Genomic DNA, 16,202 nt, shown 5'->3' with positions numbered 1-16,202 from the left:
TAACAAATCAAAAGAAGAAATCACCAAGTACAGAGTAAACCACGTGGCTCCACCTTTGAACAGATCATATAATTCTAGATTGATTTATATGCTGCTTATATGAAAATAAATACCCTTTGGAGTACTAGAGCCTGGTTAATAATTAAAGCAATGATAGCTAATTGACACTAACGTGTGCCTGCTTCACTAGAACAAACAAATGGCACATGGTTAAGACCAATACATTAAACCCGCAGAACGCTCACGACATTGTCTCACACACACATAGGCCTCAGATGTACATCTCTACATTGGACACACACCTCTGACAAAGCACATACATACGGATTCCTAGTCAAACAGATTTTCACAACTACAACATCTATTAGTATCCTGGATTAATCCAGTGCAACAATTGTATGGATAATACGTTTTCATGCAGAATTGTAGCTTTCATCATTCCCTATACCTTGCGAGCCTGACATGAAGCTCTGTTCAGATAAGCAGAGATGAGTAGATGGTGCTGAATCACTCGGCTAAACTTGAAACCTCCTAAGATATAGGCAGTAGGGTTTTTTTTAACCTCTGCGTTTTCAGGTCAGACTTAAGACAAAAATGAATTTGCAACACTCAACATCCATTCCAGTTTCTATATAACAGAATGTACCCCACCAGAGTGAATTTTACCATTGATATTGAATGTTGCCACAGTGAAGAGAAAAATAAATCACTTCAGATCTTTCAACTAGTGCTGTTGAGCTCCCTGTTACTATGTAAGTCAGTGAATTTGTCATGCAGCTACAGAAACCTGAACAACATATGTCAGAAAGGATCATCAATCTACCTGCCCTTTATTTTTTATTTCTTTTCCCAGGTTTCATTACATACCATATCCAAACATTACTGACTAGAGCAGACAAACCTCTGATCTGGTCCAGTGTGGCTATTCTTCTGGTATGCTGTAGTTCACCAGTATACTGGATTACTGGAATCCATAGTGGTGGCTTTTATTGTCACTGCCTGCAAATCTTCATTTTACAATGTAAAATGTAAACACAGCAAATTAATCCCAATTAACTTTAAAAACTGAGAAGAATGAACTATCAGGGCTTCCACTACCATAGAATACAGGTCTTCCTGCTGTACCATTAGTCTTGAAAGCACCCAATTCTTTCAGATAATCTGATCAATGCCACCAGAATGAGATGCAGCACTGACAAAAACATGGAATTGCTCTATACGCTGCATTTGGTGCTCAGAGTTAAATAAGCACGAATGCCCTGATATTGTTCAACATGTTAATAGCTAACTATTTATAGACAAAAATATTTGTGAATTCTAGTAAATGCTCTCATTCTCCAAACAGTGGCTTCCTGGGATCAATAAATAACAGTGCTGTGCTGTCCAGCTGACATCTCTAAATTAATTCTGTGTTTAGGCATGAACATCCCTCCCACAAACTGATGGGCCACACCTTTATGGCAAAAGGGTACTCACAGTTAAAAAACCAAACACTATGGATACAGTCCGATTGTATTCTCCATTCTATTCCTGATGCGGGACCTAATATTTGGCCACAGGAAAACCATATTGCTGGCTATCACCTAGCTTTTCATATAATTCCTACCACAGAAGATCAGCACTGCTGAGAAGGACTTAAAGCCAAGGTTTGTTGTGAAGACAGGGGTGTCAGGATAAGCAGTTCTGAGAAACGAGCCATTCAGAGGAGAGCAGCAGCGAAGCCCAGTCCATGAGTAAGACTTAATACTACACTAGTCAGGTGCTCGTCATGCCTGGTGGGTCTTGGAGAGCTGTAACATCTTCTGCTGGGACAGTGGGGTGCCACTGGAGCCATCACATTGAAGGAATACACAGGCCAGTACGAGTCACTAAAGAAACGTGCAAGATTTCACATGGATTTTATGTTCTCTATCTCATACTATCTGGAGGGTAGAGCAGAAATGCCTTCCCCAACATCCAGACATGGAGCAAGATTCCCACCACCCTATACAGACAAGAATAAAGTCTCCGTAGGGGCTGGAGCTATGGGTGATGCCTAGAAACCATTTATAACTAAAGTTACCCAAAAGATTTAATATTTGGATATCTGAAAGCACCTCTACCCAAAGCTAGCTCTTGTCACCTTCTGTTCCTCCATGGAAGAAACACTATGTAGCTTCACACTTCTGAGATACATACTGACCATCACCACTGCCCTTAAGATGCCAAGAGCAAAATTCAATAGCATTGTTGTCTTTACCTGCACTGCTGACATTTATTGTCCATTGTCAAAGCCATTCCAGAAAAAAAAATGGAGGAGCAGTTATAATCTCCCTAATTAGAGCTGATCACAAAACAGCCTCAAAGCCTTTCCCCTTACTTTACCTGGCTATCAGGACAGCCAGACATTGTGATGTAAACAGATGCTCCATGCTGCTTTGAAGCTGTAGTAGTTAAATGGGAAACATAAAATGAACAAAATAAAATCCAACAGTGCAGAAAGGCTAATACACCATGTGGTTAATCCTCCTGCGTCAACAACAAGCTGCTTCCTTGGTCTCAAGACTCAGTTATCTGATGTAATTGAGTTTTATAACACAGAATGCAAAATAACAGATGGGAATGCTTGGCTCTGTACAAGAACTGGTGTAGAAGCACAGTAAGATCCATAAGGATCCAGTAAGGATCAACACAAAAATATTACCAGTACCCTTACTCATGTATCAGTGGCTCCCTAAAGCAAGACACGACAGTGGCCTGTCACTGGTTTGAGTCTAAGGAGACCTGTGTATATCCATTGTGACAAAACTTGTAGAGAAAACATTTTTAAGAAGTGACAAACTTCTGCCTCGAAATCTCATTTGTACTACAATATTTGAACGCCTGTTTTCACTACTACAAAGCTCAACAAGAGCAGGGTTAACACTTTGAACATACCTTCCCTAAAAGCAGAGTCTCCACAGGGGACTTACGATCATTTGAATTGAAACATTTTAATCAGGTAGCTTTACAGCCCAAACTTGCTTTAACCCTGACTTTCATCACCTATAGCTTTGAGGCATTTTAGCCTTTTCTAATCATCTGTTCAAAACGCACTTGAATTCTTAGGATATAAGACTTGATTTCATCAAATAAATATACAGCCTACTTAAGAACTGTCTGGAAAGTAACTTTTTTCCTCTCCCCTCTTTAAAATCAGCATTGGTAGTTTTGAAGGGAGGGAGGAATCTGCCAGTAACACCAAAGCTGGAATATTTCATCCCTAGTTCTGCTGGCCTTATCCAGTGGCCAGCACTTAACAGGTTCCATAGGCTCAGTAACACAGCAAATCTTTCTGTCAAACATACAGGCAACACCAGGAGCTAACGGATTTCATCAATTAATGAACTGACATTGAGAACAGAAGATGAGAACACAGAATCCACGTTCCAAACAGCGGCTAAGCAGAATGAAACATGGAGGCAAACCTCTCTCTGCTCTCCATCTGCTCTTGATTTTTTTTTTATATATAAAAATTATATATTGAAACATATATTGTATATGTATATGCTCATACACATACACACATAGAGACAAAGCACACACATTGCCCTCTACTGACCAGAGTCCAATACACAAGTGTTCTCCAACATACACACTGCTCATCATACATGATCTCCAATGAATGCTTGACAGGACCACACCAGTGTGTGTATCGATTCCTGTTACTTGCTGGTACAGTAAGAGGCATCTCCTCCAATTCAGCAATCACCAAGGCTTTTTCAGAACTCAATTTTAAGGCCTGGGGTTTCTCTGCTTTCATTCCACCTGGTGATACACATAGGACAGTGGAAAAATCAAAACAACCACATATGCCAGTGGCTGATGAGTTAGCCTACATATACCTACATATCAGCACCCAAAGCTCTTGCATTTTATGCTACATTCATCAGCACTCATTTTTTTCCCTACAGTTAGGTATTTTAATGAAATATCAGTGAGCCGGGAGGGAGCAGAAGAGGGGGAAATCAAGCAGGAAAACAGAGCTAAGAGGCATTGACTGCTACTTTCAGCCACCTTGTTTGTAATTCCTCCCTTTGCTCTTTTCACAAGTACCATCATTTTTACCTTTCAACATGAATACAAACTAGAAACACCAAGCACAGAAGGAGATCAATAAAGGATGAGAAAAAACTTTAAGAATTAACATCTCCCCTTCTCCATCCCTAAACAAACTCATAAATTTACAAGTCCACTTTTATGACTTGAGGAGAGCAAAGCACTTTAGACCAAAGTTTAGACACACACTTTAGACTGGAAAAAATACAGAATATTTTTAATTTAGGAAATAGCTCAGTAAGTTCAACTATAAGCTTCTTAGAAGATCTACATGTTATAGTAGGAGTCTGTAGACCACCCTTCGAACAGTGACCAGCCACAATGTGCTATTCTTAAGTACCTATAGATAGACATAAAAGAGAAGTAGACTGAGGTTCTTGAAGTGAGGGGAGAAGGAAGATTTCTGCTACTGTTTCTATACTCACCTAAGGCCCAGTACGACGCAGCTTCCAAAGGTGGAGCACTGCTGTAGAGAGCATGGATATACATGAGGTGAATCATCAGCTCAGCCAGGCACCACCAGAAGAAAATACGTATTATGCCCACGATTAAGATGCTGAGATTGGTCTTCAAACTGAAGGTTTCTTGTCTCCTCATCTAAAGGAGAAATTGAAAGAGGTTATGTGGCGCATAACTGACTGTTTTACTCAAATATTCATCCTGAGAACTCTTTCTGAATTGCACTTGCTATTCATTACTATTACTAAGGGGACCGTTTGATTACACCATTTGAAAACTCCTGACATATCCGAGGGAGGCTGGTGTCTCCATTTTCAATCTCAGTAAGCAGTAAAAGAGGCCGAAGCATGAACATACACTGCACCAAACTTGTAGAAACAGCCAAGTGCTGTTAACCTGAACAGAACCCAGACATGAGACACTCTTCTTAATTCCTGTAACTTGATCAACCTCTAGAGATGACTAAAAAGGTTTAAGAAACTACAGCTGTGAAGGACAAGGTTCTCCAAGCAGCAGCCCTACCAAACACAGAAACAATGACTGCTTGCTCTTAAAATATCTCCAACTTCTACTGCTGCATGGGATTGATGATTTGAGGACAGTTCTTCATTCTTCTCCTGTAGCATTGCCAAGGTCAGCAAGATCCACATGACACGCACTTAACTGCCACTTGCTCAGCAAGTTAAATATCAGATAAGACAAGACTTGCAGCCGACAGGCTTCTCAAGAAGCCCCAAACTCTTACACTGCTAACTATAGCAAACACATTGGTATACTATTATTTTATCTTCTTTCTACAGTAAAAGAGAATATGACCAAGTAACAAACACAGGATTGCCTAAAAACGTAGTCATGTTTTCTCCATCTATCATTGCGTACATGCAGCATTTCCTTCTCTGGTCTCTAACTGGTCACCAAAACCACACATACAAGATATGCAACCAACTCACCTGCACAGACAAAACCCCTCATAATTGCATACACACAGTACAGCTAACATGGAGTTAGCTCTGCTCGCTTACAAACAAAGCAGGACGCTCATTTTGAAGGTTCATTTCTACCAGCTAGATGAAAGCTTGGAGACTACTATTTAATCGCAGGGATTTGCACAACAGGCCTTCAAACCCTTGACTAGAACTTCTATGCCCTGCTTCAACCCAGAAATTCAACAAGGCCATTAATGAAGTGTCACAGTCTCTCACTTTTTCCTGGCAATGGATGCCAATTGCCAGCGTTGATATTACACTCTTTGGGCCATACTGCAGTTTCTCTGTCTCCATCTCCAGGACTTCTGCTTTCCAGTGTGCTCAGCAGGAGCCCTCATCTCAGTCTCAGTTTTAGTTAAAGGGTTCTGCAGATAGCAGCAATAAACACACTCTTTGTATTGTGCGCTTTGAATCAACTGCTGGGCACTACTAACTTCAAAATCCTTCTCCAACCTCACCTGTCAAGACAATATCCTCTACTCAGTCAGATAAGAGCTCTGACAATACACTTCAGGAAACACCAACAAGAAACACATTAAGGTTGTTCGGTTTGTTCCATCTGCACATATTTAAAGGAGACCCTATTGCAAAAACAGGCATCTCATTCTCAATCTTCCTTTTTCTCCTCACTCCAAGAACACAGGTGGTCTTTGCACAGGTCTTTGCTAAGCCATATCAAGTGAGCTAAGTTCCAGTGCAAGACCCCCCCCAATTTTTCCTACCATCCATCCCCAAGCTACTCTCAACTAAGGAGTCTCATATGTCTCCTGAAACACTCCTGAAAAAAAAAATCATCTCCCTCTACTAGAGATACAGGAATATAAGTGGAATTTAACACACTTCAGAAGCTACAAAACAACAAACAGTAAAAAAATGAATTACCTCGGTTTCTATGCAAGTCTATGCGGACTTTTCCTACAACATCCAGCCCAGGACAACAACATTCAGCCTTGCATCTTCCAAAGATACTGAAGACAAATGAGCATAGGACTTGTCACTCAGGGGTCCACCAGAAACTCAGTTTTCACTTTCATAAAGCCTAGTCTACTTGCTGTGGCTTCAACAGAAAATCTCCAAATATAAACAGAAGCAAGCAATGCCTAGGCTTCTATACATAAACTGAAACAGTCATTTTATGGTTTGAAATGTCCACTCATCCACTTTATCCCAATGACATCAGCTACAGACATCACAGGTGGTTATTTCACTTCTTACTCAAGTGTGCAAGAAAATAAGAAAAGCGATAAAGCATGGAAATGGGGGGGTTTCCCCTGTCATGTAGAAGCAGGCTTGAAAAGCAGCCTGCAAGTCAGTAGGAAAAATGCTCAGTAAGATGGGCAGGTCTTTCACATTAAAGGAACTGCTCAGCTTGCTGAAGTCTAAAGAAAAGTGTTTCAAGTAATCAGCAGCTATTTTCACATCAGCATGAGGCAAAACTGGAGTCTTCAGAAATTCCCAATACAAACCAACAGAGCTTTCTGTGACTCTGAAATCTGTTTCAGAATTAATAGCCAGCTGCTGCTGCTGAAAACGTTACTGTATTCCACTTGATGGAGGAGAGGAAAAGAAAAATCCATGCTAAAATTATGAACACTCTCCAAGTGTAACGACTTGTCATTTGCTCCCTGGTTGAAGGGATGAATCTGATGTCAGACAAAAAAAAAAGAGTCTTGTAAAGTAGAAGAACTTGGGGAGGAAGGTTCGTCTTAAAGTTGATATCCAGGACACTGTCAAATTCCCAGTGCTATGCTCAAAATTGTCCCATCTTCGCATTCCAAAACACTATTTGATATTTTCAAAATTATGTGGAAGCTTAGACACCCAAACAATTCTTAATCTCCAAGGAGACTACGTAAAAATTGAAATCCTTCAAATCGCTAGCAAGGAGTAAGAATATTACAGACTCTGTAACAGATGATTTTACTGAAGTCAAAACATGCATGAATGAAAACTCCCTTTCTGTAGGTTTCTTTTTTTCTGCAAAGTACCTCAGGAAAAATACTTATTTCAGAAGGAAATAGAAATCAGAGTCTCAGAGAAGATTAATCATCCAACTTTCAAGAACTATTTTGTTTTCTTTCCACTTTGGAGTCTAATCAACCTCTCTCCACCCAAGCACTAGATATAAAGACTTATTTTGACTAAATATATTCTCAATGTTAGTCACCAGCCTTACACGAGTTCAGTATTATGGCATGGCTGGCATACAAGCAGGAATACCCAAGACTGGTTTCTAACTACAGTCTTCTCTTTTGCAGGCATACTTCAACACTTACAGAGAAAAAGACAACGGATACAGACTAACATTAGGAACACCTTCTGTTTCAAAGTCTCCTCAGTATCAATTTTTGTCCAGTAGGTAACCAGAAAATAAATAGAAACTCGGGCTTACCTGTAAACTACATTATGGAAAACACCAGAAAAAAAGCATCTCAAGGAAAACTGGATTAAATTGTCTACCTAATATGTTCTCACAATTGGTATTAAAATCTCTCAATATATGGGGTGTGTGTGTGTGGGGAAATCAACGTATCATGCTTTAATCTGTTCCTCAAAGTACAGGGTCTGTGTCTAGATTTGGCAGCTGAAAAGACATCACCATCCACTTCAATAGTTCTTCACACAATTCACCTGAGACACAGATGCACTGAAAATCTGTAACTATCATTTTAAGAACAGTGTTACCTGCTTACTGAATTCATCAAAGTTCATAAGAGGCCCATTGTGGAATGTGGGATAATAAAACACATAAGCCAGCATCCACAGGAACGAGTGTGATGACTTCTGGGCAGGACCACGGCAGCAGTACTCCAGGCTGAAGCTAGTACAGAAGAGGCAGCGAACAGACACAGTGAAGAGCAGTAGATAATACTCATTTTCAGTGTCATACCACTTTCTCTGCAAGAAAAAAAACACAAAGCCAAATCACAATGGTGCAACGCTGTGTCTTCTATATGGCAGGACAGTGACGTCCACCCAGATCTTAACTTTCACGGTCGCCAGCAGCAACAAGCAGCTAAAGCGAACAGCAGCTGGAATGAGCATCTGAAGTGAACAGCACTACTTGATAAATGAACAAGCACTGGCTGTTGATGGAGAAAGGGCCTCCAGAGCTACTGCAACCAGCATAGAGAGACAAAAGCTTTATTTCAGAAACATATTAGGTTGTAAAGAATGACAACAGCAGGAGAGTTTTTCTTACAGGAACGCTATTATCTCCCTCAGGTTTGGTCCAGTAGTACAATATCCAAACCAGCTGGCAACCCTACTGACAGCCAAGAGACTGCTAGGGCTGAAGCCAAGGTTGCAGTTTAGATCTGAAGAGAATCAGACACTCCTGAGAAAGCCTGAGGCTGGAAAGATGTCACCCAGCCTTTACCAAGTGTTTGACATTCCTTGTCACACTTGTTTCCAACAATGAAAACACATCATCACAAAAACCTTGGAAACACCAGCAAACATAGTTTGGCTGATTACACTTGCATTGCAGGGGGCGCTTTCCTTCTCTCAGTGAGACACAAATCTGTCTACACCACATGAAAAGACTCTACCTGCTCATCTCCCCTCTTCCCTCCGCCTGAACATCAGGACAACAAGCCTTATACATCTGCCCATTTTTCTTCCCTTAGTCCAAGTAAATGCAACAAGGACACTTAACTCATAACCGAGCAGCAGTTTCTCTAAAATCTGTACTGCCCAGAAAAAGCCACGAGAAAAAAGGGCAAAACTGAGCTTGCAACAACCAGTTGTGAGCAACCACAACCAACTTGTTTGGTACAAAGCAAAGTGTTGGAGAAACAGTTCCCCCTTTCCATGCAGTGGCTGCAGACGCCAATAAAGCGGGCTTGACTAAGCAACTCCTGGATACGAACCGAAAAACCAGCACCTTAACTTGGTATGGTTACAGCTCCAAAGAACAAGAAATGTTTACCAGAGCACTAGTAAAGTATTATCATACTCCAGCTGTACTGAATACCACTTACACATTAAGGCACATACTTTCATCTCAATGCACTGGCCAGCATGATGGAGAAATGTGTCTTTTCTAACTGGAGAAGCTCCAGCATGAGTCGCTGCAGTTCTACTGCCTACAGTTTTTCAAGCCAAACTCTGCTTACATCAACTGAAGGGATAACACTCTGTCAAAGAGAGAGCTGCCATAATGACAAACATCACCATAATTCATCTGATGCTTAATTAGTCCTTCTCACATTACCTTAGCTTCTTCCACAGCTGGTATGCGTAAAGTGGATAGCAGGATAAGGGAGCACAACCATGTCAGGAGCGATAGCTGAAACTGAGCCACGGCAAATGAAATAGTCGCATGTAGCAAAATGACAGCAAAGCCCTTGATTCCCAGTAACAACCAGCAGGCAGCCATTCCATAAACCATCAAGCACCATGGTTTATACTGTTAGAAAGAGAAAAACGAACAGTTTTTAGTTTGATCATTTCTGAAGCAAAATAAGCACTCAACATCTGTGCTGTTCTACACAGAGTCTATAGTAGAAACAAATACAGTCAACAAGGTTAAGAACTCATATGAAACAATACAGGAAAACCCAACTGTATCCATAAAGATGGAAGGGAAGGGGTTTCTGTAGCAGCACATGTAAAATCCAGAGCCCCAGCTGATCTGGGGGAGAACACAGCTTTCTCCTTCCCTTCCCCAAACTAGCAGGAGTGACACTACACGCCAGTTATCTTCCATGCAATCATTTAGCAATCATGCCAAAACCCAAGCAGTGTTCACACTTCACAGCCTTGGAAGGGAAAAACTACACTCTTCTTTGGCACACAGGTCAAATGTCACTAGTTAACGCACAGGCTTTCATGGGCTGGATGCTGAAGTCTCCAAACTCTAAGGCAACTACAGACCCACTCACACAATTCAACTCACAGAATGATATTTTCCACACCCAACAGCTTCAGTGCCAAGTTTACCATGCCCACAGTAAACAGAAATCCACAGAAACCCCCTGCTGTGAAGAAAATCCATACATACCTTCTCCACCAAGAGCCTGGACACTTGTGATACCAGCAGGTGACCAGCCAGAAGCCACAATATACGCTCCCTTCCCCATTCAATCCAGTAGCTCCACTCAAAGTCCATGGGGTCCTGGGGCATCAAGGGAACTGGTCAGTATGTGTATCTGGCCATAAAAGCACACTCTTACAGGACAAGGAAACGTCTCTGTAACACACCAGGTCTGTTAGCCAACACCATAGCATTCAACATCTGGGGAGCATCTTGTTTCATCAAGGCAGCCTGATCACTTACAGCAGTGAGCTCTGACAGCTCACTTCAACTTCCAATAATGTGAAATTCAGAAAAAGAGCTTTAGATGGTGTCATGACTCCTAAACCTCACGTTAGCACTGAACCTGACCAAGCAGCAATCATTGCCATTCCCTACAAATGCCATGGGAGTTTCTAACCACAAAGTAGGCAGGGAGGGACCCACACCTCCTCCCAGAAACACAGAGAACAGGCTGGTGACTACACAGAGATGCAGCCTGGAACAAGGGTCCCACTTCTCAGGGCTTCCCAGTCCAACACATCCTTGCTTTGGTTCCCTGTCAGGAAGCTTCTTGGAAAACCAATTAGTCTGCTACTACTGTTCCTGACCATCTCTTCAAACCCAAGAAATGCACACCTCTGCTTGCCCTGATCCTTTTAATTTTAGGATTTTTTTTTTCCCTTCGAAAGGAAAAAAACAAAACTGTTTTGGACTATATTTAACTCATGCAATGTTTAGCCAGGAATTTTTCTTTTTTCAACTTCTATCAGCCTTTTAAGAAAGAGCTTTTGAGAGGCAGCAGAGAAGCAAAGCACTGCCTTCCCTGCACATGCTCCTCACCTCTCCTGAGGCATTCTGAGAGCAACTCTGCTCTGCCTTGGAAAACCAAGAGCTGAGGTGAAAAGGCACCTTGCTGGAAGACAAGTTTCACTGCCTGTTTCAACAAAGCTCGGGTGGGATCACATGAAGTCAGGTCAGCTGGAAATTCCTATGACATGGGGTTTTTATCTAAGTTAGGTAAGAGGGATCACCTAGTAGCTCTATGTCCTATACACAGCCCCACTAAAAGTTCATCTCTACAATTGGTTTATGGCTTTCTTTAAAGCACACCAAGGGTCCCTTACCAGCAGTGATGGTGGGCCTAAACACCAAATTACTTCCCTAAACATGCATTCCTGGTCTTGTGTAAGTCCTTCTCAATATTAGGTGCACTAGTTGCACTTCTTCAAAAGGACATGAAGGCAAAAGTAGGCAAGGTGAGGGTGTGGGAAAATAACCAAAATTGAGGAAAATGGAGAAATAAGGCTTTGCAAAGTTTAGCTCAAAGGCTGTAATATTAGAGCACCTTTGAGGTGAGACACAGTTGCTGCTCTTAGGATGGACACAGCCTGCTGGTCGGATGGAATGGGCAATGTCCTTGAAGTGGGGAGTAGAGTGGTATGGAGGTACCACGGCTCATCCCTGTTATCAGGGATAAAGAACATCTGGTGAAGATAACCATCAAGGAAGATGGATCACAACTGCTGCCTCAGCACTAATGGTGAAATTGTGTCCTGTAGTTGAACTTTGCTCATTATAATGTCATTATCATACTAAAACACACCTTCACCTCAAAAGCTACCCGCCTCTGGGCTGCGACCACCCCTCACTGAACATGTGCTCTGAAATTCTTCTAGCCTGCACCTTTAATTCAAAGTGAGAAAAATTTACACCAATCCTAACAAAGGTATGTATGACTGAGTCACTCAAGCTCCACCTGAAAGTAAAGAAATAGTATAAAATGGCAAAAGAGAAGGGGGATGTTAGGGAGAAGCCCTCCATCAAAACATCTGGGATCAGTTGACAGGCTGGACCTCTCTTCTTCCCCCCATAGGGCGCCTGTTGGGTAAGAGCCCTGTGTTACGTGCACTTAGTTACTAACATCTTGCTAGCTATTGAATATTATCACTGATCAGTTCTGGTTTTATATTATTCCACATCAAAACTGTTTTCGCAGTCAGTCCCTAACACTGGCTATCGTTGAATCCGTATGCCGTCACGAGTATATGTAATAAAACTTGTTACATATAAATATAAGTTTCCGGAAACTTCATAATTGCTATAAGGGATTTGGCCTATTGTGCTGCTGGCAGGGTCCCTGAACAGGTTAGGCAAACATCCTCCGATTTTGTGGGCTGCCCAGGGTAGGCAGGTGGGTTGGGTACAAGGGTCTCATCTTTTCTTGGGAAGCTGGTAGACTGGTCAAATTGCTCCCTGACCTCTATTGGTCTGACCTCGTGTCATAACATGACAGAGGGGCTGGTTGGTTGGGTTTTAGTTTGGAGTAGAGGGGTGCTAGTTTTCTTATTAGTTGAAGACCAGTCATACTTCTTTAAGCTGTTACATCTCAAAAATCTGTTCTCTTCTATGCTAGACTACAGGCCAACTAAGAGGGAAACACATATTCACTAATATTAAGCATTATGCAAACCACTCAGTGACAGGAAAAAGGGGGAAAAGGCTGCAGGAAATATCAAAGGTGGTCATAGCTTTTAAGGTCAAACAGTAAAACAGAAGGCTAATATGTGATGTAACGAAGGAGAAACTCTTAGGCCAGGGATCAAGAAAAGAAAGAAAACTTTGGCTATGATTCTTAGATATAGACACACCTGGCAAGTCCTTGTCCCCAGTAGAAACTAACAGGCTAAACTTAACTGTGAATATCCAAATCTGCTAAGTTACTACAAACTTCAGAAGCTAAATCAGAAACTCAGGTAAGCACAGGGCATGGAGACACGATGTTTGCATTATTGCCACAAAATAAAAGATGGTGGTACCAGTCACCCATCCTACCTTTTTGAGGCCCCGGAATAGAGTCCCTGGTTCCAGCCCAAACCTTCTGTCCATTGCAGCTTCATACTCTGCAGAGAGCAAACCTTTGCTAAGGACATTGCAGCCAGAGTAGGGAGAGTTGGGGATGTGGCCTCTGCTGCTCAAGAGCAACAGGTTCCCACATCACCTCTGCCAACGGGGACACTCGGAGCCAGGGAAGGGCACATCACCATGTCACCGCTCACCAGGCAAGCTGACCCACCAGGCCACAGCTCTGCCCCACAGCTAAGGCAAAGCCACTGAAATTCCCAGAACCTACGCTCTGATTTTCCCTTGCAACAGGGGCTGTAGCAGGTGGTGACCAACCTTTCATCACACAGGACTTGCACTAATCCTTGCTTCCCCTCTTTCAGAGCTGCCTGGTGTCTCCCATGAGAGCAGAAGGGACACACAGACTTGACAGCAACCGGAATAAAATCACTCAGAGAAGCTGCCTCCAGAGCCCATTCCCATGCAGCCTTTTGCCAGCTCTGCAGAAGACATGCTGCACCTGTGGATGCACAGCCCTGCATCCATTTACCTCCCTCACTGCCCTGCAAGTGCCTTTCTGGCACTCCTGTCTATCCCTTAAGCACTTTTGAGAGCTAGCTAGGGTCATTAATGTAGAACACCTTGTGATTAAAGCCTAATAAATGCAATACACATTTCCCTGATGAGCCTCTCTAACTAGCTATGCTTTTATTAGATATTATTGCTTTCATTTCCCTTAAAATACCAATGTGCCAAAACACAGCTTCTTTTCATCTACAAGTTGTATTTAAATTGTTTAAAACCCCACCTCTACTCTGCACTACACAGCCCCACTGAACCAAAACCAAGACACTGGCGTGTGTTTGGAAGCAAACTGACCCCAAAGCTGCACACATAACCCACCACAGAAACCCCAGGCCTCCAGGCAGCGCAGCATCCGCCTGCCCCAGGGCCTCCCCAGGCTCCATCCCCAGCAAGTACCATCAGGAGGCACAGCTGCTTCTGAACCACCCACCTCCAAGGGGCCACAGATGAGAGGGTTCAAGACTAGCCAGGAAAAAAAATTCCAATTCAGACCCAATTTTCCCGAACTTCCTCCAGCTAAGCAGCTCAGCTTCAGAGGTCTCCCTCCTTAGTCTCCTGACAGTCAAGTGCCAGGACACCATTGCCAAGAGCCTTCCCAGCAGCTGAGGCAGAAAAGCCTTGGGACAAAGCTCTCTGCTCAGCTGGCACACGGCTACCGCCTCCTCGCACAGAGCTGGTGTGCAGCCAGGAGGAGCGCAGGTGCTCCTTGCAGAAGAGCAAAGTAGAAACCAACACAGAGAGGACAACCCGAGCCGAGCAGCCCCACCAGCCACAGGTAGGAAGCGCTACAACAGCGCGCACATCCGCACCGCAGACTTACTTTGAGACACTCGGTGCGCTTCGTAGAAAGCGTAGAGGTGGGAGCCCACGGCGAGGAGCCCGTAGAGACGCATTTCCCAAGCCGGCAGCAGCATCGGTCTGGGAGCTGCTCCCCAGCAGACCCCGCCGGCCACGTTCCTGCGGGGAGAGGAGGGACAGGAGGGGTTTCCTCGCGGAAGATGGACGGGCACGGAGCAGCGGGACATCCCGCACCAGGCGCCGCGGCGGGGCCCTCGGAGCGGGACGCGGGCGGGCCAGGCGGCGGCCACCGAGCGCACTTCAGGTCCCGGTGCCGCCGGGGCGGGCTCGGGGCAAGGAGGCGCCCGGGCTCCGCCGGCAGCTGCTAGGAGGGGAGGCGAGCCCTGCCCGGCAGCGACGGCTGCGGAGGCCCCGCGACCGGGAGCTCGGGGCGGCCTGGACCCAGCAGGGCCCTGGGGGCAGGACTAGGGCCAGCGCCGGACCCCGGCTGCTCCCGCCGACCCAGGACGGAGGGAAGACCCCGCTCCCCCCTTACCCGAGGAGAGCTCCGCCGCCGCCGGGAGCGGCAGCCGCGGCCCCAGGGGGGCCGAGCCGAGGCTCCAGCCCCGCGGCGGGCAGGCGGAGCCCCGGCGAAGGGCAGCTCCGGGCCGAGACGCCCCCACCGCTCCGCAGAACGCGCGGCCGCTGCCCCGCCCGCCCCGTCGTGAACGGCGGCCGCCCCCCGCGGAGGGAGGGCAGGGGCGGAGGGAGGGCAGGGGCGGAGCGCGACGGGGCGGAGCGGGACGGCGCTCCCCGCCCCTGCGCGGCCTCTCCCGGCCGCCGGGCGGCGCCGCAGCCCTCCCGCCGCGGCGGAGCGAGCGCCGCCGCCCGCACCGCCCCCGCTCCCGCCTCCTCGCCGGCTGCGGCAGTAAACTCGTTTACTGGGAACCGTCATTGTCTTTGGGCCTCAGCAGACCCGCACTGCACCTTTCATGCCCAGTTACCGTTCTGGTCTGTGTTCCATAGCGTTTCTCGCGCCCCGGCTGCGGATGCGGGCACCCTCACAGCTGAGGGATCGTAAGAGTGTCGCTTGTATAAAGGCGTCCTGGGAAAAGGGATGTTCTTCAGTGTTTCACAGGAGCTGGGGCAAGCCACAGCGATGGCACTGGGAGACGGTGCAGTGCTGCAAGGAGGAGTGAAAACATAGACATCTTCAGCGTGACGGTCTCTGAAAAGTTGTTCCAAGAGATGCCATGTAAATTAACACTGAAGTGAAAGCAAAGGATTCTAGCCAGACAAAAAGGGTGTCCATAACAGACTTTTTGCTCCCTGCTGGAGTGCAAGGAACGCTAATGAAGAGACACTGTTTTTACAGCCTTCACGATGTAACCTGAGAAATTAGCAGGTCTGAAGAGCACTGCCAAAGCAGGAACATGGGGCTGGAAGTGCTGGTGCTG

At 45.0% G+C, this 16,202-nt stretch overlaps 1 protein-coding gene across 1 annotated transcript in view; it reads right to left on the bottom strand.

Moving 5' to 3' along the window:
* HHAT (hedgehog acyltransferase) overlaps positions 1-14,882 on the bottom strand; it is a 170,529-nt gene extending 155,647 nt beyond the window's left edge. Inside the window, exons 1-6 of the mRNA XM_086629128.1 lie at positions 14,789-14,882; positions 13,375-13,442; positions 10,528-10,641; positions 9,739-9,933; positions 8,208-8,420; positions 4,503-4,674 (exon numbers count right to left, since the gene is read on the bottom strand). Coding sequence (XP_086485254.1) covers positions 4,503-4,674; positions 8,208-8,420; positions 9,739-9,933; positions 10,528-10,641; positions 13,375-13,442; positions 14,789-14,882 — 856 coding nt within the window. The remainder of the gene's footprint in view (positions 1-4,502; positions 4,675-8,207; positions 8,421-9,738; positions 9,934-10,527; positions 10,642-13,374; positions 13,443-14,788) is intronic.
* Positions 14,883-16,202: the final 1,320 nt, after the last annotated feature.

The sequence above is a fragment of the Tauraco erythrolophus genome, chromosome 2 (assembly GCF_009769465.1).
Source record: "Tauraco erythrolophus isolate bTauEry1 chromosome 2, bTauEry1.pri, whole genome shotgun sequence".
NCBI lineage: Eukaryota > Metazoa > Chordata > Aves > Musophagiformes > Musophagidae > Tauraco > Tauraco erythrolophus.
Note: the sequence above shows the minus strand (reverse complement) of the source record. Positions and strands in the feature narration are given on the sequence as shown.